This window comes from Triplophysa dalaica, chromosome 22, assembly GCF_015846415.1.
Source record: "Triplophysa dalaica isolate WHDGS20190420 chromosome 22, ASM1584641v1, whole genome shotgun sequence".
Taxonomy (NCBI): domain Eukaryota; kingdom Metazoa; phylum Chordata; class Actinopteri; order Cypriniformes; family Nemacheilidae; genus Triplophysa; species Triplophysa dalaica.
Genome location: NC_079563.1, coordinates 11,148,741 through 11,173,945, shown reverse-complemented (window position 1 = coordinate 11,173,945; position 25,205 = coordinate 11,148,741). Strand labels below are relative to the sequence as shown.

Below are 25,205 nucleotides of genomic sequence, written 5' to 3'. Positions count from 1 at the left end.
CTTCGGCAGGTGTGTTGGGCAGCCCAAAGTATATAATGGCTTGTAAAAACCATTATGTTTAACTGGGTATTTTATATTTTACAGCGAAGTTGAAATAAGGTTTAAAAAACAATAGTTGACTAAGTGCCCCATACCAATAAAGAGCTCCAGGGGTTGTTTACAAACCCAGAGAAGCGTGAAGGAAAGAAACTCTGTTCACTTTCACCTGATTCAGTATTTTTAGTTCTTTTAAACTGTTAAAACAGAGGTCACACCTGTCAGGATGTTGTGGCTAGTACATTTGTTTAGTGTTCGGTCTGTAAGGAATGCATTTGTATTAATTCTGGACTTGAAATTTTTAATAGCATATTTTTGACATTTTTATTTGTCATTGACCCAAACACACTCCTATATTTCTCCATCTGATTAAAGTATCGATTGCTCATACGTTTATATACCTATAATTCCTTCCATAGTTGTACGTAATAGACTTCTATATGAGAACAAAACTGTGAAAAGGGGAATTTTGTTTCTCATTCGCTTGGGTGTTTCGCAGGTATTCAGTTGAAAGTTAAAAAATTTCCCCAGAGACAATCAGAAGAAATTACACTTTAACACAAGACAGACCAACCCTGGTATTAAACCCGCTGAACCGCCTTTGCTTTCTGGGAGTGTGTGTCTCTAGACATTAATCTTTCTGTCTGACTCTAATCGTCTCAAAATGTTGTGTACCTTACATTTAATTTAGTTTGACTCATGGTAGAGTTCGACACTTTTGACATCTAGTTTGATCACAAACCATACTATTAAAAGTTTGAAAAATTAGTCCTACCAAAGTACTGAAAGGGCTTGATAATTCTCAGATAAATGTGTCACTTTAACCCACAAGCTGTGTAAAGTAGTGGTTATTAATCAGATTTATGCTCAATATGCAGTTCAGATATGTTTTATCTTACAGGAATAATTTACACGGCGGGCGCCCTGGACTGTGAGGCTCAAGATTCCTATTGGCTAACAGTATATGCGACGGACCGAGGGGTGGTGCCGCTTTCCACTGCCGTCGAGGTGTTGATCCAGGTTGAGGACGTGAACGATAATGCCCCGTTGACCTCTGAACCCGTCTACCACCCGTACATCATGGAGAACTCGCCCAGAGACGTGTCTGTGGTCCGTATCCAAGCACAAGATCCTGATGTCACCGCCTCAGATAGCCGTCTGACATATCGCATAACTGCCGGGAATCCTCAGAACTTCTTTGCCATCGAATCCAACACAGGTAAATACCTGACATGTTGGTTGTTCATGTATTTCTGAAGGACTCATCATTTTTTTACATTTATAGCCTATTCCTTTCAAAGTCAAGGCCGGTGTCCTTCAGTGTCCGACATCCTTGTACTTCTACGAATACTTACAGGGAATATCAAGCGCTATTGATAAATCGAGCCACACAGGCTGTTATCCGCATCACGTCCGGATATTGGTCCGTGTGAAGAGTCAACACACATGCCGAGCTCTGATCCCGTGGCATGCTGGGTGAATGCTGCTCTGCTGATTACTCCAGCGTGCTTCGCTGTCACTTAAGTGAGTCATGGGAGCTTGTGTGTGCAGCTATAGTCCGTGACTGAATTAAAGGTTTTGGTGCCAGCAGGAAAGCTTTTCATTTAAGTATCGGCAAATCCCTCCAAGGCAGCATGTGCCGCTACATATTTACACTGGAATACAGAGGTATAAGCTCAATAAATCTAACCCAATATATATAATGAGATTGGAGTAAGCAAGTGTGTGTGTATTAAAGTCTGTTACGCTGAAAAGCGTCAGCGAGAGAAAAGACTGCTAACACTCTACATCTCCTTAACATAAATTCTATAATGGCCCAAAGCCCAAGGAATCCCATAGAAGAAAATTTGGTTTAAACGCGATGTACAATTCCTGAGTGACGTTTTCAGGCAAAACTTGCAATATGTATTCTTAGAGAATGGATTTATTTGGAATATATTTGTAAAATAGTTCAAAGTAGGGAAGGAGGCGGGAACCGGCGAACATTTAAACAAATTTAATCAAAATAAACAAACAATAACACTGAAGTAAAGGGCCGGCACCCACCTCATGGTCGATTACCGTCCATAAGAACATAAATACAAACTTAAACATGCCCAGGCCCGGTCCTCTCTCGTCAGCAGTCCCGTCGCTCGTCCTCTTATGCTCCCGATTTCCTCCGTGAGATATGCGGGACCGGTGTGCGCACGGCTGATTCCAACTATCACTCACGCCACCGGCCCTGCCTTCCTCACCACCATATTGAATCATCTGTTTATATTTTACCAAACCCCTAAAGATGGAGTCCAGACATCAGAAATTATTTGTTTGATTTCTGTGAATTAAAATGTACAATCGATATGCATCTATATTATTCATACTATATTACTGTATTTTTGTTATTGTCACTTTCGGTCAGACCATAAATAAACCAAAAAAGCAACAGGAAAGTACAATCCAGAAGGAAAACTGCTTTAAAAACAAAAAAAGGCTTTAAAACTTTAGGAGAGACCTCACATGGCATGTAAACTATCAAATATGCACATCTGAGTACGGTGAAAACCTTTGTTAAATGGGTTGCTCAGATGAAGAACCATGACTGAAAGGGAATGAAATGTAGAGAATCTCTTAGTGTTAGGCTGTCATTTCACCGCACTGCAGTTATAGATTGTGTTTTTGCTCTAACCGCTGCTGGGAAAAAGGAACAAATTGCAATCACTCCCCAATAGTTAAGTCTGCTTTTGTGGTTGTCTCCTCAATTTAGCCTGAGCTATTTTATGTGAAGAAATTTGCTGTTTGTGAAGGCAAGCATACAAATACTAAACTGACAAAAAGAGAGTGCATGTTTGATTATTTGTGCCGAGAAATGCTGTTGCCTTTCTAAGTAATAAAACAATTTAAAAAAATCCAATTGACAGAGTTGTGGTAACACCCTAGCAACCATCTAGAACATCTTAGCGACCATCCAGCACACCCTATACCGGTTTTTCAAATCTTTCAAATGCATAGCAAATACTTGGAAAACGCACTCTGGGTTGTGAACTTTATTGTCGGCTGCAATTTATGCACGGTTTAAAGTGAGATTCATAAGCGTGCCTCCTTCAGTGTCATTTCTTTAGTCACACCTTCCCAACAATATCTTTATTCTGTAGGCCATTGGTTGGCTTCCATATTGCTTTTGGGTAGTAATCCTGTGCTCGCACTTTGCTCGCAAACTTTATTTGTGTCGTGTGTCAGCTCAGTGAGTTTGTAGCGCTTCTAATTTCTGTAATTGAGTCTCTCTGAATGAAAATGACACACATTGGGAAATGCTGCGGATTCCAGCGGCGCTGTTCAAATTCAAGCATCAGGAGTCCTTTGTTGCCATGGTTATGGTTCACGCTCACAGATAATAATTGGCTCAGAAAGCATGAGAAATACTTTTCTATTAGGTTAATGGCACTGTCCGCAAAGGGGCTGCAAAATAGGTCCTGAAGCAATTTTTTCTCACTTAAGAAATGGTCAGCGTACTTGTTGGAGGTTAAACGCAACACATTAGTTGATTTATTCATGGTGTATTTTATCCTTTTTTTGAACAACCCCTTTGCCAAAATTTGAAATGTTTAAATATAGTTTAAGACCCTAATTTTTATGATTTTGTTGTTTTCAACCAGAAAAACGCTCTTGCTGACATGCTGTGAAACCTGCAGCTTTGTTTGATTCGTTGTCATAATTTCCTCTGAAACATGAAATTAGTGTGTTACTTATTCAGTGGCCCATGTCCTTTTAAAATAGGGGGAACTAGATTCTCCAGAGATTTCGATTTGCCAAAAGAATTTGATGAGAAACTGAAGTGCAGTATGATATACAAATTGAATTGAATTGAAGTAAGAGACTAAGTTTTGAAAGCCTATGTCTTATAAATGTGAGTTTTGTCAGTGTATTACATCACAATGGTTCTTTGATGACAAAATTTACATTTTGGGGTGAACAATTGTGGGGGTGTACCTAACTATTTTGGTTTAAGGACATCTTTTACATCTTTTGAAAAATTGTTCGGTGCCCTTTGACTTGCACTGTTTTTTATAAATTGGTACCGCCGTTGTTCAGTTGTCAACTTTCTTCAGAATATCTTTTTCGTTCTGCGGAAGAAAGTAAGTCATACAAGAGGGTGAGTAAATAATTCAAATTCATTTTTTTGGGTGAACTATCCCTTTAAATAAATAAAACGAATGGGCAGATATGGAAATGAAACCAACTGGAGTCACCACATCTGTTGAAACATTTATTTTCTACAGCAGTTCTGCAGTTTGTCCACAGCTGGATTTGTTGTCAAACAAAGAGACCCACTTAAACTTCTTTATCCACACTTTGCAGGATCCAGATGTCTTCTGCCTTAAGGAAGCATTTATATTCTAGAACAGCTTCCTGTGCTCACAGCTTCTTTGCATCGAAGTGCTTTTTTAAAGCCTATTTACAGCCACCAGGAGCTTGAAAAATAACCCTGTTCTTTCACTACATGCCATCTGTGAGCCGGGTTTACCCCAAAGGCCCTTGGTGTCATGAGCAGCTCTTTCTTCCACAATAAACAAACAATGCAATTTATGCAGTTTTGACTGACATGTTATTTATTAATCATCTCTGAAAGCAGAGCGGATCTTCGTACCGATAGTCGTGACTGTTATTCCATCCGATTCATGCAGTTCAAGGGAGTTGAGTATGTAGGATTATTGTCTTGAAAGTTGACTCCTTATTGCATTTTGTTATTTGTTTTTTAGGGCTTATCACCACTACGTCAAGGAAGCTGGACAGAGAGCAACAAGCTGAGCACTTCCTGGAGGTACATGCATTTTTATCTGACTGCTTGATATTAGTTCATCCCAAAATAACTTTTTTATAATCATTTTGTTATTTCTCAGCCTTGTGTCGTTTTGAGACTTTATGTTTTTATTTGTTCTTTGAAATATGGACGGAGAAGCTGCATTTAAGACAGAGAACGCTATAGATGTGTTCGTTTAAAATAGTTCATACCACTTTTAAGTTACAGTATGTCTTCTGAAGCCCTACTTTAACCTTGTTTAATGACCAAACTGAAATTTACATCTTTTCTTTTTGAAAATGTTCCCCTTTGTAATGCTTTTCTTTCAACTCTGTGCCAGTTAGTTGTGGGTGCTGGTTCAAATACGTCAGGCACACAAAACAGTGGCATTTGGCTGCCATAGCAAAAAATAACGCATTCAAGTGTGGTGTATTATTTTTGTCCTTTTGGAGCTTAGTCAGTGTGAGTTGTTTTTGTTGTTTGAACAATGTGAGCACTTTTCACATTTTTTTCTTTGTGCTTTCCACAGCAATTTTTTTTCAAATGATTTAACTGACGAGTGCTGATGTTATGAAATACTGAAAAGGAAGTGGAAATGATTAAACTTCAACAGCCTCAAGCATTTTATGGATCACATCATATATGATAAGCGTCCGCTTGTTTGTTTATCGATTTGTTTTAAGCACATATTTGTCAAACTAATTTATTTTAGTTTACAGAATCCTTTCTTGTCAGAGGTCCCAATGTGCTTTTTAACGTTGAATATAAATAGTGCATAGACTTCTTCAGATGATGTAAAAATTCTAGTTCAATGCCGGTCTAGAAGAACTTCCTGATCTAGCTACACAAACGTTTGGACAAAATATAAACAAAAATAATATTTATAACTGATTTAAAACGTTAAATTTGTAAGTTTAAATCATATAAATCATGTACAGAGACCATTACACATTTTCATTTAATCAGCATTTCTAGATGTATTGTGTACATTCCAGTCCAGTGTCTGTTGAATTTCAACATGATCAAACATCAGGACATGATTCATCCCACAGCAATGTGAAAGACGCATCAAAACTCTGATAAAAATGTTGGATAACATTTCAGTATAGGGGGCAATTCTCACTAATATTTAGTTGTTATCAGCATACCTATTATGGGCATAATGCCTGTTTATTAGTATTTAAAGCACATTTTCTGGATGACCATACATATCCCTGATCCTACCCAATACCTAAACCTAATAACTACCTTACTAACTATTAATAAGCAACAAATTAAAAGTCAATTGGGGGGAAAGTCATATTTAATGGTTTGTTAATAGCGATAATTGCCCTTAATGAAGTGTGGTTATCACAATAACATATTTTATGATATTTTTTCCTAAATACATGTGACAATATAACTGCTTAAAAATGAAAATGAACTTGCAGTCTTTGAGGTCTGAAAAATCTTTTCTGTTATTTTCACCTGTTTCATTTTCAAAAAATGTATTTGAAATTTGGGGAAAATATTGTTTGTAGTTCACAGAATGAAACGAATATGATTTTTATAACATTTTTATATGGTAAAAAAATTCTAGTTCTCTTAATTTTTTTAGCACCTGTCTGTAAGATAAAAAATAAATAATTATAAAAGTGAAACTGAAACTGGAAGTTCTTCTGGACCAGTGTTTGCATTTTGCAAAGTGGTCTATAGCAAATAAATTGTGTTAAGGTCATATGTTAGATTTCTTTGTAGCATATACTGCTTTATTTAATTTTTTTGCCTTAAATACACAATAAGTCACTTTGGGTAAAACCATCTGCCAAATGCATCAATGCTAGAGCCATAGCGAAGCGCTCTTTAACTTCACAAAACGTGCAGATGCGCAAATTTTCACCTTGAATGACTGATTGGTCAATGACAGCAGTACAGTACAGCTGATCAATAACATGGGTGTGCCTCCCCGTGACTGTCCTACATGCACAGGGTGGAATGAAAGCCATTGATTTTGTGCTCACTAAGTGATGATGCACTTTACAGAGAGCTTCCAGTATCAAAGTTCACATCTTACAAAATACTGCCTGGAGGAGCCACGTTTGAGAGAGGACCCAACATCAGAGTCCTCCAGTGCGTGCTGGTGACGGTCGAGCGCCCTATTAAAGATTTAGTCCATTGAGGCTTTCATGATCCGCTGCCTGTGAGTGTGCAGTGGTTTAATGGCCCATGGCCCCTTTTTTGTGGTCACTCTCTGATCAGTGACATCCGCTCTCAGGAGACATCAGTGCGAATCAGATGAATAGGCTCATGGGTTTATTTTTGGTTGAATATGCGTATTGATGTATTTGTTTGTTCATTTATTTTAAAGTAGCGACAAGATTTTATTTGATGTGAAATGTTTTTTTCACAGCGTGGCAGAGAGTCGCATAAAAGGCGATGTTTCTCGATTCCTCTAAGCTACCGACCTCAACCTCTTCTGCCGAGACTATTACATCATTCACGAAACAACTGAGACCCATCCCGTCTGTGTGCACTTAACCAGATCGCAATTAATAAAATCGCTTCCTTCATCCATTCCAACTGTCCTTTTTCATCTAGTTTAAGCTCAATTCTTCTGACTTACTCTTAAAACTTGGCAGTGTGATGTACTACACATTCTTTAGCTCTTATTCAAGAAAGTGCTTGTTATGTTTCTCATTTGTGACTCGCTTTGAATCCAGCGCCTGATAAATGACTCCATGTTAATGTAATGTAAGGCTGATCTCTAAAAGCCTTTCTTTGAATAAGCTGCAAAATCTGAGGTATCATTCATGCGAGAAGCATTAACGGTGCCAGTCACACACAAAAGTCTTATACTTCATAATCATTTTCTATATGTGTGTGTGTGTTTCTAGGTCACTGTTATGGATGGAAGTGGTATCTACAGGCAGTCCACGGTCTGGGTGATAGTTCACGTCCAGGACGAGAATGATAATAAACCTGAATTCTCAGACTCCATATACCGGATCAGCCTTCCGGAGCGGGACCGGAACAAACGCGGCGACCCTGTATACAGAGTGTTTGCCTTTGATCGTGATGAAGGGTCCAATGCGGATCTCACGTACAGCATTGTGGATGGAAATAATGATGGCAAATTCTTTATCGATGGCAAGACGGGCATGGTGTCGTCCAGGAAGATGGTCACAGCTGGTGGTTATGATATTCTTATGGTAACAGACTGTCTAATAGACACAAAAAACAAATCACTTGGGGTCTTAAGTCGAGCTAGTGGAGGGCGACTGTCCTGCACACTGTAAAAAGGAATAGTTCACCCAAAAATAAGAAAATTCTGTCAGCGTACTCACCCTGTGGTCATTTCAAACCTATTTGACTTCCACAGAACACAAAAGAAGAAATTTGGAAGAACGTTTGTAATCGAACAGTGCCGGCACCCAATCACTTCTTATATATGGACACAAAACCAATGCAATTGAATGGGGGCCGGTTAACAACATTTTCAAAATATCTTCAATGTATACAAAATAATAACCTGACGCCTACCAAAAAATATTTGTTCGAGTAATTTTATTGGGAGAAGGTTTTTTGGTTGTAGCTTAAGTTCATTTTAAGGTTATTTTCATGTGCAATGTTAGCAACATAAAATATATATATTTTTTGTTTCGTATGCTCTCTGTCCTGCCCAGATAAAAGCAGTTGACAATGGCACCCCTCAGAAGTCGTCGACAGCACGTTTGCATGTTGAATGGATTCGGAAGCCCTTGCCTTCGCCACGAGCCCTGAGATTCACTGCCCCAGTTTACAACTTCACAGTGGCGGAAAACGCCAAAGTGTACGAGTCAGTTGGAGTGGTACCGGTTCGGCAAACGGAAACTCCTTTGTGGTTTGATATCATTGGTGAGCATCGATAAAATGTTATTTGCATTGGATACTTTTACCCCGAAGCATCTCACATTGCATTGTGGGTATACTTTTATATGATTTGCATGTTTCCTGGGATTTTTACCCATGAGCGTGCCACTCTCTGACTTAAATCACCAAATCTATCAATATAACTATTATTTAATATCATTTTTCTCTCTCATGAAAATGCATTGTTTTATTGTACACTAGAAGTTTTGGGATGAAATGCACCTGATACAGTAAATAAATATAAATGTAATTTCCAGTGCTCGTATTTTCAAAGCTGCTCAGACAATGATTTACTCAGTTCACTCTTTACTTGCATTGTATACATTTACATTTATCCATTTGGCAGATGCTTTTCATCCAAAGAGACTTACATTGCATTATCCTATACATTTTGTTTCTAAGTATGTGCAATCTCCTGGGATTGAACCCACGACCTTGGTGTTGTTAACCTACTGACCTACAGGAAAGCTTGTATATATTTTGTACATATTTGTTATTTGTGCCTATACAAGTTATGCAGCAGATGATTTATGAGTCAAATAAATCTATTATAACAGCTTCATAGTTACAAACAACTCCACCTCAAACACATTATGAATTTATGAAGTAATCACAAACTTTAAAAGCAAATTTCACCAAATTTTCTGTCAGTTATGTCACATGAGGTATCGTCTTTGGTATCGGTTTATTTTTACGAGTATGGGTACACAAGCTTAGTATCGGGCCAGTATCTGTATCGGTGCATCCCTAATTGTGTTTTTATTAAATATTTCAAAAAATCTAAAATGAATAAACACACGTTTTTGTTTTCTTTGGATGTGTTTGTCTCTCTGGGGGATCAATATGAGCTTTTAAAATTAACTATGTATTTTTCCATTTTCCTCTACGTTCATCCTGATCGTTCTCCGTAAAGGTGGAAGAACGTCGCGTGAGATGTTTTATATACCACAGAGCTCCTGTGTTGGAAACTGTTCGTCTGTCACTGGTAAGTTTAGCTTCTGTCAGTATTTTGTATTATTTTGGCAACGCGAAGGCTCGGCTAGTTTATCAGATGCTTCTGCATACTCGCTTTAAAAACACCATTTGCCGCAGGGCAAACGAAAAACGCTCAATCCTGCAAACGCTTTTGAGCGCTGAGATACCTTCAGGAGTGCGGGTCTTCTGATCTCGACTAAGTGCGGTGGAAATTGAGTGGAATTGGAACAGATGCATGCAATGAATACTAAAAACGCTCTGCAAGTTTGCCCTTATCCTTCAGAATGGACCTGAATTAAAGATTTGAGAATGCGCCGTGAAAAGGCTCGAACCTGCCACAGATGTTTGTGGGAGTCAAAGATAAGAGACCCGAGGGTGATGGGAAAGATCCCAACATAAACTGTTGATGTTTCTGAAGCTGTGAAACTTTGATGAATCAGAGTAGAACATGAAATATTTTCGTGTTGAAAGGCCAAACCGCTTGACAGTTCAAAATCATGCTAACTATGTTTTTTGGTGTAATAGGTAACTATGATGGCCCTTTTGATATTCAGAGAGGGATGAGGGCTATTGTAATAGCCAGACCTTTGGATGCCGAGACGCAGTCTCTATACAACATGACAGTACAGGTGTCAGATGGGACCAACACAGCAACCGCACAGGTATCATCAGTTGAAGCTATTCCCCTAACAGATGTATCAAGACTGCAGAGTGTGCAGGAAACTTTTCACTTTTAAATATTCTTGGCAGCTGTGCTCGAAATAGCCAAGGGGGAAATGGCATATCTCTGGATTTTAAGCAGTCTGCCAACCCTTATCTAATTTTACCAACATATGTTTGTTATACAAACGGGATATCTGTATAATCTAGCACCAAATGTGTCTTCGGGTCCTTATTATTTCAGCGTCCTAGAAACCCACATTGTATTGTCAGTTCAATATATGGACTTTCTATTTCTAATACTAGCGTTTTGACAGTACATTGTATTTCTCATACATGAGATAAAATCTGACTGTGCAGAACTAAAACCCGATTTTCCTAATCTCCAGATTTATATAAAGGTTTTGGACAGCAATGACAACGCTCCCGTGTTCTCGGAGCGTATATATCAAGTCTCTGTTTCTGAGGATACGCCGGCCGACACCGAGGTCCTGCGTGTCCGTTCAAAAGACATGGATGAACGAGCGAAGCTGAGCTACTCTATCCATAGCAGCGTGGATCCGGCGAGCATGCGGATGTTTAGGATCAATCCGGGCACTGGCGTTATGTACACAGCAGATCGACTGGACTATGAGACACGCGCTCAGCACATCCTCACCGTCATGGTGAGAAACGGCACACATTTGTCAAGCCAAGTGGTTTCAGTGTCTTTCTGTGTGTGTACTGAAGTTAAGTGCAGGAAGATTTATAATGCATAAAGTCTTACAAGATGTATAAAACATTAGTAAAAGAGTAATTTTGTAATAGAAACAGATGATATAGTCTGTGTTTGAGAAATAATACATACAACAATAAATAGACTAATAATGTAAAATTCCAAAATTGTGGAATATGCGCAAGGATAGGTGAATTGGTATGTGGTGCAACATTGACTCGAGGATAACAATCAAAATACAGCTACAGCATTCTTGTAGCTCATTGGTTAGAGCATGGTTGTAACAATGGCAAGGTCATGGGTTCGAATCCCAGGGCTAACACATAATTAGAAACAAATGTATAATATAATGCATTGTAAGTCTCTTTGGATAAAAGCGTCTGCCAAATGCATAAGTGTAAGTGTAAGTGTAAAATATCCTCTGATCAAATTATGAAAAATATGTCTGTCAGTATAAAGAGAAAGAGCTACGTGAATAAAAGTACATTTGTTTCATTTATCTGTACTCCGGGTGTAATAAGTTGATCGATTAGTAAGATGGAAAGGATGGAAATGAGATCTCTTCATCTCTGAATTTTCTCCCTGACTGCATCAATAAGATGAAAAGAAGAGCAAATGAAGTTTTATGCTTCCTAATTTTTGTCTCCTGAGAAAACGACCCCAATAATCTCACATGTCTCCTCCGGAGTTTAAGAAGATCTCAACAATGTTACAAACTCTGCCAAGATAATGAATTGAATTGTAAGAAAGGGGTCTTGCATATCAATATGAAGCCGGTAAGGGTGGAAAGGGGAGGGGGAAAAAAAAATTGAGGAATTGGCAAACGTCAGCTGAAAAGAGAAGTCGTATCACAGGCGGGATAATACATTTTGATTAAAGGTTCCCATGACAAACATCATTTTTTAAATTACGTGCACCTATGAATCATGCAGGGTAAGATTGGGGACATGCATAAAGTAAATAAGGTCATTTTTTGTTTTATGTTGGCTTGAAATAAAACTTTAATTAAGAAACTCAATAAGTCTCTTCAGCTGTGAAAGAGCAAACTCTGAAAAGCAATACATTTTCCTCTGGACTGTTTCATGCGTGAGACGAATAAGTTTGTTGTAAGCCTAACAGTTTATACGGTGACATTATATGACTGTGGTAACATTATACAAAGTAATTTGGGTTAGATGGTATAAATACTGTTCTTTATTGTTTAAGTTAGTTCATTAGTAAAAAAATTGCATTAACTAATGTTAACAGATTTAAAAACTGTAATGTTACTGTAACTAATAAAGTTAAAGGGATATTCCACCCAAAAATGAAAATTCTGTCATGAATTATTAACCCTCTAGTAGTTCCAAACCTGTATAAATGTCTTTGTTTGGTTGAAACACGGAAAGATATTTGGAAGAATGTTAGCAACAGATTGTTTTGGGACACCATTGATTACCATAATAGAAGAAATCCTACCATAGTAGAAAAAAACAAAAATGGTAGTCAAAGGTTTGCTTTTCTATATCCTTCAAAATATCTCCTTTTGTGTTTAACAGAACAGGAGAAAAATGACCACTAGTCATGGTGCCCCAGAACTTTCAGTTGCTAACATTCTTACAAATATCTTTCTTTATGTTCAACAGAAATGTATACAGGTTTAGAACAATTTGAGGGTGAGTAATTCATTTTTGGGTGGAGTTTCCCTTTTTATTAATGTTAACAAATTGATCCTTGTTGTAAAGTCTTACAGGTGTTTTCAATCCGTTTAACAGTTTTTTTATATCTGCCTACTTTCCTCCTTTTTTTCAATCTTTTTTCACTGTTTGCTTGATTCTTCGCAGTTTTTTTCCATTCAGAGTCTTGCCACACTTTTACTTTTCTCTTCAGCCCTCTCGCTTTCTCTCTTCTCCTATTTTGTAGGTGAAAGATCAGGAATTTCCATATTACAGAGACTTGACACGAATTATTGTGGTTTTGGAGGATGCCAATGACCAGTCTCCCATCTTCACTCGCACCGTTTATGACAGTACAGTGTTCGAATCAGCCTCTCTTGGAACAACAGCTTTACAAGTGATGGCATTAGACCGAGACTCGGGCAGAAACGGAGAGATTGTTTACTCGGTTGATGCAGGTAAACATTGTATGCTCTTAAGTGTATTACAGACCAATGTACTAACATTTCCATCACTCAGCTGTTTTCAATACATTTCGTGTTTGCTTCCGAGTACAATTCATTAGTTTATTCTCTTTAAATGTCATCCATCTTAAGATTTATTAATTTGTTCCCTGAAATGCCCTTTTTCTTTACGAACTGAGAAGCAGATGCCATTTCTTTTCTATGTCTAGGCAACACAGGAGGCATTTTTGGAATAGATCCACTGTCCGGCGTCATCTCCGTGGCCAGAGAGCTAGACCTCACAACTGTCGGCTCCTATACCCTCACTGTAAGAGCAACAGATGGAGGTACTCCAGCGTTAAGTAGCACCACCTCTGCGAAGATTGCAATCTCACTGTCGGATTTCTCCAGCCCAAAGTTTGCCCAGCGGGAGTACCAGGCTGAGATCAGCGAAAACGTGCCTGTCGGAGCTTTCGTCATAATGATCTGTGCGATTAGCCGATCCATGCTAATTTATGACATTGCACAAGGGAATGATGAAAAGAGGTTTAAAGTAAATCGTTACACTGGTGTGATCACGACACAAAGAGATTTTGACTTTGAGATGACCTCTTCCTACATGCTGGCTGTTCAGGCTGTCAACATGGCTGGGGTTTCCTCCAGTGTCAATGTTAGCATTCTGGTGATGGATGAAAACGATAATCCTCCGGTTTTTCAGACACTTACATATACGGGGACCATTAGTGAAGCAGCGCCCATTAATAGTGTGGTTATGAGTGAAGATGGCAAGCCGCTGGTAATTAAAGCATCAGATGCTGATAAGAATCAAAACGCCCTTCTGGTTTTCCAGATTGTGGAGGACACGACTAGATTCATCTTCACCGTGGATTCAGGTACGGGTTCTGTTAGAACCATTGCTAATCTAGACTTTGAAAAATGTAGTGTTTTTTATTTTTCGGTTAACGTGAGGGACAGCGGTAAACCTCAGCTAACAGCAGGGAAGCCAGCCAAAGTCTTAATCAAGATTGTGAACATCAATGACTCTCCCCCACAGTTCTCACAAGAAGCTTATGAAACTATCTTGCTTCTTCCAACATATGTTGGGGTTGAGGCTTTGAGAGTAGAGGCCACCGATCCAGACATGATCACTGATCTGATATATTCCTTAGCCGATGGCAACCTGGAGCACTTTGCAATGGATCCATCTTCAGGAGTTATTACGGTCAAGAACAATAAATTGTCTAAAGATCGCTATCGTTTCAATATTAAAGTATCAGATGGGCGTTATTTTTGCACAGCGCTTGTGACAGTGTTGGTCAAGGAGGCTATGGACAGCGGTCTCCTTTTCAGTCCGTCTTTGTACTATTCTTCTGTATGGGAGAACAGTGTGAATATTACTACAGTTAGTATGATAAATGCTGTAGGAAACCGTCTAAATGAGCCTGTAAAGTACACTCTTTTGAATGCAGGGACACGCTTTACAATTCAGCCTACATCAGGGGTCATTCAAACCACAGGGGTCCCTTTTGATCGAGAGCAACAGGAATTGTATGAGCTGGTGGTAGAGGCAAGAAGAGAATACGACCAGTTGCGAGTTGCCAGAGTAACCGTGACTGTAGAAATTGAGGACGTAAATGACAACGCCCCTGATTTTGTGGGCCTACCGTATTATGCCGCCGTGCAGGTTGATGCCGAGCCCGGGTCGTCCGTTTTCAGAGTTTCCGCGACAGATTTGGACAAAGGGATAAATGGAGCCCTGAATTATGAGCTTAGGGAGGAACACCCGTACTTTGAGGTGAACAGTCTCACCGGCGAGCTCACACTTAAAAGAGCATTCGATGCAGATTTGTCCAATGTGGAGTACCTGTTGGTCGTCTTTGCCCGTGACGGAGGTTATTCCTCCCTCTTCACTGCCGTTGAGCTTCCTGTTAGAGTTGTGAACAAGGCCATGCCTGTGTTTGATAAGATGTTTTATGGGATATCAGTAAGAGAGGATATTGCAGTGTCCACTCCCATTTTAAATATCAACGCCACAAGCCCACAGGGTCAAAATATCATATACACAATTGTGGAAGGAGAGGCCTCTGTTCAGTTTGACATTGGTTTTGACAGCGGTGTGATTAGTGTTATTTATCCTTTAGACTATGAGACCACACAGTACTACAGGTTAACTGTCAGATCCGTAGACACTCTCACAGGAGCCAGATCTGAAGTAGATGTGGACATAATCGTGGTGGACGTAAATGACAACGCCCCTGTATTTCGAAACTTCTCGTACACAGCCACTTTGGCAGAAAACTCAATGATTGGGACCACCGTCACACAGCTCTTGGCGATGGATCTAGACTCTGAGAATAACAATGCGATTACGTATCAGATCCTCTCGGATGCTTTTAACAGCTCAGACTACTTCCAAATTGACAGCATTAGTGGACTTGTGTCAACAGCTCGTCTTTTAGACTATGAACTTTCTCAGCGCCACAGCTTTAAAGTTAGAGCAACAGATAAGGGTTGGCCACCCCAGAGCGTTGATGTCACAGTTACAGTGTTGTTGAATGATGTCAATGACAATCCGCCGTCCTTCATTCAACCTCTGTACGAAGCTTTTGTGAGTGAACTAGCCCCCAAAGGGCACATCGTGACATGTGTCCAAGCTTCCGATGCAGATAGTTCTGATGCTGAGAGGTTGAGGTACAGCATACTCTCAGGGGATGAGAAAATGAACTTCATCATGGACTCCCAGACAGGCATCATCTCCTTGTCAAGCCAGCGCAGACAGGGCATGCGACCAGCGTACACCCTTAATGTCTCCGTATCTGATGGGGTGTTTACAAGCACCGCACAAGTGAATGTTCGAGTCTTGGGGACCAACCTTTACAGCCCTGTCTTTAGCCAACGGTTTTACTTGGCAGAGATCTGTGAGAATGGCCCTGCAGAGACCAAAGTCATACAAGTTCGTGCCACAGATGAGGACTCTGGAATTTTTGGTCAAATCGTGTACTCGTTTATTAACGACCTTGGAAAGATTCAGTTTAACATTGGGGCTGATGGCCTGATTACTACGGCTCAGAAACTAGACAGGGAGAATCCCATAAACAAAGACATTGTGCTGACAGTAATGGCTCTTGATGGAGGAGGAAGAGCGTCCTTCTGCACAGTTCGAGTAATTTTGACTGATGAAAATGATAATGCACCATGTTTTAGGGCTGTGGAGTACAGAGTTAGCATCAAGGCTAACGTGCCTATGGGATCGTTGGTAACTCAAATCCAAGCTCAAGACCCAGACGCCGGTGACAACGGTAGAGTCAGCTTCTCTTTGTACAGTGAGGCAAGACTACCTTTAGTGGATGTGTTGGAGATTGAATCAGACAGCGGCTGGATGGTCACGAAAGGAAGCATGGCTCATCTCCAAGGAACGGTGCTCTCTTTTTTTGTCAAAGCTACTGATGGAGGAACCCCGGCCAAACATTCCCTTGTGTCTGCTTTTATTCATGTGCTACCACCTGATGCTAATGTTCCCATCTTCTCCCAGCCCCAGTACTCTTACACAGTCCCTGAAGACACACCAGTTGGGACAGCCTTGGGTTCTGTGTATCTAAGTCCGGGTCAGACTGGGTTTTTCTCTGTGGTCAGTGGAGAAACCGGCGAGAGTAACCAGGGTGGAACTTTCTTGGTGGAGAGGGAAACTGGGCTTCTACGACTTGTCAACCCCCTGGACTATGAACTCATCAACATCTACCGCTTCAAAGTTTCAGCCACCATGAGGCAGGCGCTGGTTGAGTCCATGTCTGTAGTAGACGTCGAAGTAAAAATTCTTGATGTAAATGACAACAAACCAGCATTTGAAACCAGTTCTTATGTCGCCATGGTAATGGAGGGCATGCCAAGGGGGACTCGAGTTATCCAGGTGCGGGCGCTTGATCCTGATTGGGGCGCCAATGGAAAGGTTATGTACAGCCTTGGACCAACCTTAAAACAAGAGTTGGAAAAAACTAGTGGATCTAAATCTGGCATTGGTGTCATGTTTGTTATTGACAGCAAGACCGGTTGGATTACCACAATTGGTGAACTGGACCATGAAATGTGTCCATCTTACACATTCAGCGTTGTAGCCTCGGATCTTGGTGAGGGCATATCGCTTTCCTCCACAGCTGTGGTAACCGTTGCAATAGCAGACATCAACGACAACCCCCCCACCTTCGAGAGGGAATACTACAGGAGTGCCGTGAGAGAGAGTGATCCGCTGGGAGAGGTGGTGTCTGTGTTAAGCACCCGTGATGGGGACAGTTCCGATCAGAATCGGCTTGTCAGCTTCCATATAACAGGTATGTATTAAAGTGGGCCACTGGAGGATGATTTATGGCTTGTGGAGGCGCTCCGGGAAAGATAATCACATTGAAAGGGTTTAATTTAATGAACTAAGCGTGCAAAAGCTATAGGAGTAAGGAGCCATCTGCTTTATGTGTCACATTACTTTGTTAAAAGGCTATCTGGGGATGCGAGCAGATTGAGCACATTGTTAGAATTAAACTCAGTTTCATGTGCCAGTAACTTGGCATACTTTTTTGTCCCTGAGTGTGGGCTAGTTCAATAAGCACACTTGGTCTCTGTGATATTTTAAAGCGTGTTAACATTCATCTTAATTTATTTTCAATTTGAACCAGTTTGTAGAATATAAGACATTTGTTTGACTCAAAGCACAGCACAACAAAATGTTAAATTACTATAACTTAGCACAGCAATGCATTCGGAGAGCTTTTTGGTCTCTTTGCAAGGCACCACAGCGGAAAGTTGTTCTCTCATTTATCTGAGTTTTGTGGCAATCATTTTAACTCAGGAGGAAACCCCAAGGGAGTGTTTGGTCTGGCTCCCGTTCAGGGGGAGTGGAAGGTCTTCGTCAAGCGGCCCTTGGACAGAGAGGAGCAGGATCGATATCTGCTCAATATCACAGCCAACGACGGCCTGTTTGTAACCCGCATAGGCGTTGAGGTCACTGTCATGGATGCCAATGACAACAGCCCCATTTGCAATCAGGTCTGTGCAATTGATTTCAGGCTGGCATTTGTCATCTCGTAAAGACTAAATTAACAGCTACAATGTTTCACGCTTTGAATACTGATAGGAACGTATCCGTCTTGTCAGCCAAAAACTTTGTATTACAAATTCATTTCTTCTTTTTGACCTAATTGCAATGAATGTGTGTCTTGTTTGTGTTGCAGGCTCGGTATAAAGCTTCATTTCCAGAGGATGTGGCTGTTAATACAGCGATTTTGATGGTGGGAGCGAGAGATCTGGATACGGGTGTCAATGCAGAAATTCAGTACTCTCTGTTTGGCATTGGCGTTGAAGACTTTTACATGGATCCAAATACAGGTATTTCTACAAAAACGTTCAATGTCTTTGACACTTTTTTAAATACATTATGCCTGCTTTGATTTATTAACAGCTATTCAAATACAATTTGCATGCTATCCCTGAATGACTAACAAGTGTATCTTTTGAAAAACGACTTGGTTATGTGGTAACATTTTCATGAACGTCTTAAAGGGATAGTTCACCAAAAAATCATGTATTCAACCTCATGATAAAATCAGTTTTTTCTTCAGTGTAACACAAAAGAAGATATTTTGAGAAATGTCTCAGTGGTTTAGTGTCCATAAAAAGGAAGTCAATGGAGGGCAATGTTATTTGGTTTCCAGTGTTCTTGAAAGTATCTTCTTTTGTGTTCTGCAAAAGAAAGTTAGTCATACATGTTAAGAATGACATGAATGTGAGTAAATGATGTAAGCATATTCATTTTGGGTGAAATATCCTTTTAGTGCTTGATTTAATAAAACATTTATTACACAAAAATATTTAGCATTGTCATTTATTTATACCACTGAAGTTTGTCAAATCTTCGGCCCAGCGTTTTGATATCCAGCATGTGAGTTTTTTTGCACTCTCTGTTTGTGAAAGGTGAACTGAAGACCGCCTCTCTACTGGACCGTGAAAGAATTGCAGGTTATAAGTTGATAGCCCAGGCTACGGATGGAGGAGGGCTGCTCTGTCGCTCTGAAATCTCTCTGACCGTTCTGGATGTTAATGATAATGCACCATCATTTTCCTTCACACGCTTCATGGCGAGTGTATATGAGAGTGCTTCACCCAAGGCCTTGCTCACCCGCCTTCAGGCTAATGATCCAGATGAAGGTATTTAAAAAAATAGCTCATAAACTTTTCCAATCTGAAGATCAAAGAAGTTCTTGTTTTTAGATTTTTGGACCATGAAACGTCTATTTCACTGTTGTCATTGGACGATGGAAGACTTTTTTGTTTTGAATTCTGCAAAGGGGCTTAAAAATGCGTGGACACCCAATGTAATTTCAAATATGGATTTATTTTTAAGAACAATGACACGCACGTCAAGAATCATTTTGCATTAATACATTTGTAGACTTTTATATCGTGCTCTGCAGATAAAGAGATTTCCTCCTAAAAATTGAAATATAAAACTAATTTATTCACCCTCATGTTACTCAAAACCTGTATATGAGTGTGAAACAAAATAGAAGATATTTTGTAAAATGTCTCCGTGCTTTTGTCCATACAATGGAAGTCAATGGGGGCCAGTGTTGTTTGGATACCAACATTCTTCAAAATATCTGCTAAATTTTTGCTCAGCATAAGAAAGAAAGTCATACAGATTTGGAATAACATGAGGGTGATTAACTGATTAAAGCTTTTTATTTTTGGGTGAATTTTGTCTTGAAGTTTAAAAAGTTTTTTTTTAAGTGAGGCTTAAATGTTCAGATACTTTTTGAGGCTACCGTAATCCCTGAAGATTTATAATGCACTTGCTGTCATCTCTTAGGTCTTAACAGGAAGATCGTGTACTCGCTTGTGGACTCTGCCGGTGGCATGTTCTCCATTGACCCGTGCTCTGGTGTAGTGATCCTGGAAAGGTCTCTGGACAGAGAGGTGCAAGACTCGTATCAGATTAGAATCAAGGCGACTGACCTAGCAGGAGCCACTGGCTCGCTCTCTACCCAGGTGGACCTCACCATCATGGTTCTGGATGTGAACGACAACCCACCAGTGTTTCAGAAACAAGATTACGCAGTCACGGTGCCTGAAGATGTTGCTGTAGGAACAGAAGTTCTGCGTGTCTTTGCCACAAGTGAAGACATTGGAGTGAATGCAGAGATCTACTATAGATTCTTGTCTGGAAATGAGCTGGGGAAGTTTTCTATTAATGATTCTACAGGTATGGTCGTGGGACTTGTTTTCTGTTTATTAAATAATTGTTTTGGAGTTGGGTTCTGGTGTGATCGTTTTGCACACTCCATATTGGATTTGAAATGAAATATTTGGTTGTCACATAACCGAAAACTCCTTCAAGAGATTAGTTGGAAATATAAAAGACAAAGGCTTATTATCGGGTCATTCGTTATTTCCTTACATCATAAGTCATTCAAAAAAGTTAGAACTCTATTGAATGTTGACAGGATGTTATAATTTGACAAATTGTGCGAGTTGAAGCCGCATGATATAAGTGCAGCGATCAGGAAAATGTAGTTATGAATGCTCCATAACACTAATGAAGTGCTCACACACAGAACACATGAGTGAGATTATTGAACGTCAGAGAGACCTTTGTCTTAAAAAGATGTGCCCAGTCTGTGGAAAGACTATTAAGCATTTTAACATTTATTTTTATTTCAATATTTCATTTTTCTTTTATCCCTTCCCTCGCATTCCATCTTGACAAAAGATTAAGTGCTTTGGATTAATCTTCTACTTGAAATAATTCAAGGGATAGTTCACCCACACGTGAAATTTTCTTCTTTTTTTGTGCAAGGATTTTTTTTATACAAATTGAGATACTTGACATTATATCCATGCTGCTTTTTGTTACAGTGGATGTGAATGATAACTTGGAGCTGTCAAGGTTAAAATGAGACAAACATAATTTAAGTATATGACTCAAGCAATGCATTATGCCTAAAGTGCTGTAAAAGCATGTAATAGATTTGTGTGACGACAGCTATAAATAATAAATCGCAAATTAAATATCTATATTTCTCCATGAAATGCTTTTGGCTTCAGAGTACATGAAATATTGATGACTTAAAGGGATAGTTTACCCAAAAGCGATCTGTCATCATTTACTCACCCTCTTGTCATTTCAAACCTTTATGACTTTACTTCTTCGGCAGAACACAAAAGAAGATATTTTGAAGAAAGATTGTAACTGAACAGCACTGGCCTCCATTCAGTTCTATTGTGTGGACACGAAACCAATGCAAATAAATGAGGGCCAGTTGACAACATTTAAAAAATATATATTCTTGTGTTTTCTGCGGTGAGTAATCGATTAGTAGAATTTAATTTTGGGGTGAACTATCACTTTAAAGGACAGATATTTTGAAGAATGTTAGTAACCGAACAACACTGTACCCCATTGATTTTCATTGTATGAACACATAACAAGAGATGTTTCCTGAAATATCTTCTTTTGTGTCCGGCAGAAGTTTTAAATGACATGAGAGAATAAACAATGTGCGAAATTTTTCTTTTTCTGTGAACCATCCCTTTTAGATATTTTATGGTGCTTTCTCGACATTGTGCTTAACATCGTTATTGTCTTCTGTGGAAAAAACAATCACTCAGGTTTACAATTTCATTAGACCGAGTTTTATTATTTTTCATTGAAATAGTCCTTTAAGCCTTTCGACGTCTTGTACGAGAGACACCATTCTTAATTACTACTACCGCAGCACTTCCCTTTGGTTATACGTGATTGAAATATTACAAGGAGCCTTTGTATGTCTAATCATGTATGGCGGAGTCTAATAATTAGAAATTAATTGGCTTTGCATCTCATATCATTCCAGGCGTCATCTCTGTGGCAGAGGATCTCGACTATGAGCTCTGCAAAGATTTCTACCTTAACATCGAGGCCTTCGATGGCGGCAACCCTCCCCTGAGAGCCACCGCCGTAATGACCGCTGAACTCCTGGATGTGAACGACAACTCGCCATCGTTCAGCGAGAATATCTACAACATCCTCATCAGCGAAGACACCTCTGTGGGGGAAACCGTCACGAGGGTGATGTTCTCTCTTATTACCGGGGCAGCTTCATTGGCTTTGAATTAGCTCCGATTTCACAGCTTGCTATAATCAAGTTTACTGTTCACATAAATCCTCTTAATGAACTTACAACTGTTTTTCGTTTCTACCGTCTACTTGATCTGTAATATAATTGCATGCAATTTGCTTTGTAATTCATATACATTCCCCGTTATGCGTGTTTATCCCCAGCTGTTCGCGGAAGACCTGGACAGTCCTGCGAACGGCCGGATCACTTATTCTATCCTAAAGGGCGACCGTGAAAACCAGTTTTGGATCGACCCCATCAACGGCCTCCTGAAGGTTAACAAGGCTCTGGACAGAGAGATGGTTAGTCCCCGAAATGAGCCCGATTCCTTCGGCTAATGAATCTCGACACCTCTACTCTCCCCTCCCACAGACGCTCTCCCGGGACATTGCATGATTCTGCTCAATTATTTTCAAATCGGCCATAAAAGCCTCAATTAGGGGACATAGCGACTCTGTACGTGGGTTCAGCGTTTGCGAGAGAGCAGATGGTCGAGGGGTTGCTTTAAAAAAGGAATGAGATTCTGTGATCCACTGCGTAGAGGTGTTTATCAAGTGTAGAGTCACACTGAACTGTTTTACTTGACATTTATCCACCCGTCTCGCTTGTTTAAGGTCTCGCGCTACTCATTGTCTGTGCAAGCATTTGACAGCGGCTCACCTGCCATGTCGACCACTGTGAATGTCAATATCGAGATTGCCGACGTGAATGACAATCCGCCCATCTTCTCTCCTGCTAATGCCTCTGCTGTCATTCAGGTATCTGACTTCATTATTTTCTTCAATAGGGCTGTCACATTAATGTGTGCTACATATGATTTATAAAGTCAAACCTGTAACCTTGCGTATTAAAGGCAATATTACTTTTTCCGTAACAGATGCGAATGATACCTCAAATCATGCAGCTTGTTGTAAGGATGTGTGGGGTATTCATCTTAAGTGATTGCTTTTATGATTTTCACCTGGCGGATGATAAATTTTGAATAGGCGTATAGGATGTAGACTTACTATACATGTCAAAGGACTTAAATATCATAAAGACTTGAGGGTGGGCTTTTTTAGGTAGGGGCCAGCTGGCATCTCCACGTGAAACACCTTAGCAACTGCAAAGTCACCCACAATACGCATATCACCGTCAGGTGCTTACCAGAACTTACCATTTTTCGTATGTAATAGTTTTAAAAATTCAATACTTGTCTGTTTTTCACTGAAGTTGAACAAGGAGGCGGGAAGCCCCATCCTAACGCTTTCAGTCTCCGATAAGGATTCTTCTAGAAACGGTGCGCCGTTTGAGTTCCGCATTCTGTCTGGAAATGAGGACAACGGCTTCAGTTTGGACCAGAATGGAGAATTAAGATCCAACAGAGTCTTTGGTCCAGATGCAACACGGGAGTATACGCTTGAGATACAGGCAAATACATCTCCAAAAGAACAGCTTTCAAACAATGAACAGATTACTTTTAAGAACTCTCATTTTATAGACATTCGATTTAATTTAGGAATTGTTTTGATCTGATCTGTTGTTCTCGCTGTTCTCAAAAAGGCACGTGACTCCGGCACACCTCGCCTGTCATCCACGTCCTTCATCTTTGTACGTGTCATCGGAGACAGCCTCTTCCAACCTGTGGTCTTCCCTCTGGAAATCAACATTGTAATGGCGGCAGATGTGTTTCCTGGTGGGATTATTGGGAAGATCTATGCCACGGATAGAGACGAGAATGATGTTCTGTCTTTTAGTCAGAGGCAGCAAACAAAGAGTCTTTTCAAGATTAACAGGCAGGATGGGAAGATCGTTGCTTTGAACGGTCTGGAACCTGGAAGGTAAAACATGTACATTCTTAATCATTCTTGAGTACATTCTTAATGTGTTGCTAACAAGAATAGATCACATGCCTACTTGATGCATTTTTTTTATTGCAATATATTAGTTGAATAGACGATTTAAGAATGAAGATCAGTATTGTGTGAAGGGTTATTACGATTAGGGTGATGATTAATTCTCTGATTAATAATTGTGATTATTGTCATTAATTGGCATTGAAGTCATGCAAATGTATTTTCTGTTTGCTTCTTTCATTTGGTTTCACATATTGTGAATTGTTATTTACGGTGTAAAATGAATGCACTTAATTTATTAAATGAAAATATGTCTTTCAAAATGTAAAAATACTGTATTTAATAAATATAACATGTAAATATAACTCAAACTAAAATATATGACAACGTTGTTTTCTGTTTCTAGATGCAGCAAAGATTAGTTCCATCAAACTGATTTGTACAAAAATACAAAGATGACACATTGATGAAGTGTGATTTGAACTAGGGATCCACTGTTCGGCAAACAAATAAATCTTTTGGCTAAAACTAGCTAAAAAAGCACTCGAATAAGTGCAATGACCAAAACATTTTACCAAACAATGACATTTTTGCCGATGCGATTAAAAAGCAACAGATGTAGAGTGAATGGCGCTCTCTATTATATAAAGCATAATAATACTTGACACCACCAGTATGAGATATTAAAGGGGTCATATGGCGCAAGTACATGTTTACATAGACATGTAAAATTGCAAAAATGAAATTGTCTGCAAAAAATTTGCATTCTATCCAAAAGAAGGACCTGCCTGAAGCACCTCGTGTAACCACACCCCCACAAATCTATGTCAGTTGGTGGTATGATTTGATTAAGACTGCCCAAATGTATACGCAAGTAAGGTGGGCCTTCTTGTCATTACAATTGCTATGGAACCTGATGTTACACGCTTGCAGTATTCGATCAATCGATAGCGTACTTATTAAATGGCTAATTATAGCGTTTATTGATTTCAAAGCAACAACAGTCAAAAACAAACGTCACTGTTCATGTGTGCTTTTGTGGCCCAAACTTAACATCCGGTACACATCCGCAAACAATAGA

The 25,205-nt window shown here is 39.6% G+C and overlaps 1 protein-coding gene across 1 annotated transcript in view; it reads left to right on the top strand.

Moving 5' to 3' along the window:
• Positions 1 to 25,205, top strand: part of LOC130412130 (protocadherin Fat 3) — a 48,335-nt gene that overhangs the window by 8,273 nt on the left and 14,857 nt on the right. Inside the window, exons 2-19 of the mRNA XM_056737277.1 lie at positions 938 to 1,255; positions 4,773 to 4,834; positions 7,687 to 8,001; positions 8,476 to 8,686; positions 9,615 to 9,686; positions 10,202 to 10,338; positions 10,726 to 11,001; positions 12,954 to 13,164; positions 13,380 to 17,474; positions 17,987 to 18,183; positions 18,369 to 18,522; positions 19,108 to 19,341; positions 20,003 to 20,395; positions 22,026 to 22,240; positions 22,454 to 22,591; positions 22,904 to 23,047; positions 23,502 to 23,699; positions 23,832 to 24,109. Of these exons, the coding sequence (XP_056593255.1) occupies positions 938 to 1,255; positions 4,773 to 4,834; positions 7,687 to 8,001; positions 8,476 to 8,686; positions 9,615 to 9,686; positions 10,202 to 10,338; positions 10,726 to 11,001; positions 12,954 to 13,164; positions 13,380 to 17,474; positions 17,987 to 18,183; positions 18,369 to 18,522; positions 19,108 to 19,341; positions 20,003 to 20,395; positions 22,026 to 22,240; positions 22,454 to 22,591; positions 22,904 to 23,047; positions 23,502 to 23,699; positions 23,832 to 24,109 (7,648 nt within the window). The remainder of the gene's footprint in view (positions 1 to 937; positions 1,256 to 4,772; positions 4,835 to 7,686; positions 8,002 to 8,475; positions 8,687 to 9,614; positions 9,687 to 10,201; positions 10,339 to 10,725; positions 11,002 to 12,953; positions 13,165 to 13,379; positions 17,475 to 17,986; positions 18,184 to 18,368; positions 18,523 to 19,107; positions 19,342 to 20,002; positions 20,396 to 22,025; positions 22,241 to 22,453; positions 22,592 to 22,903; positions 23,048 to 23,501; positions 23,700 to 23,831; positions 24,110 to 25,205) is intronic.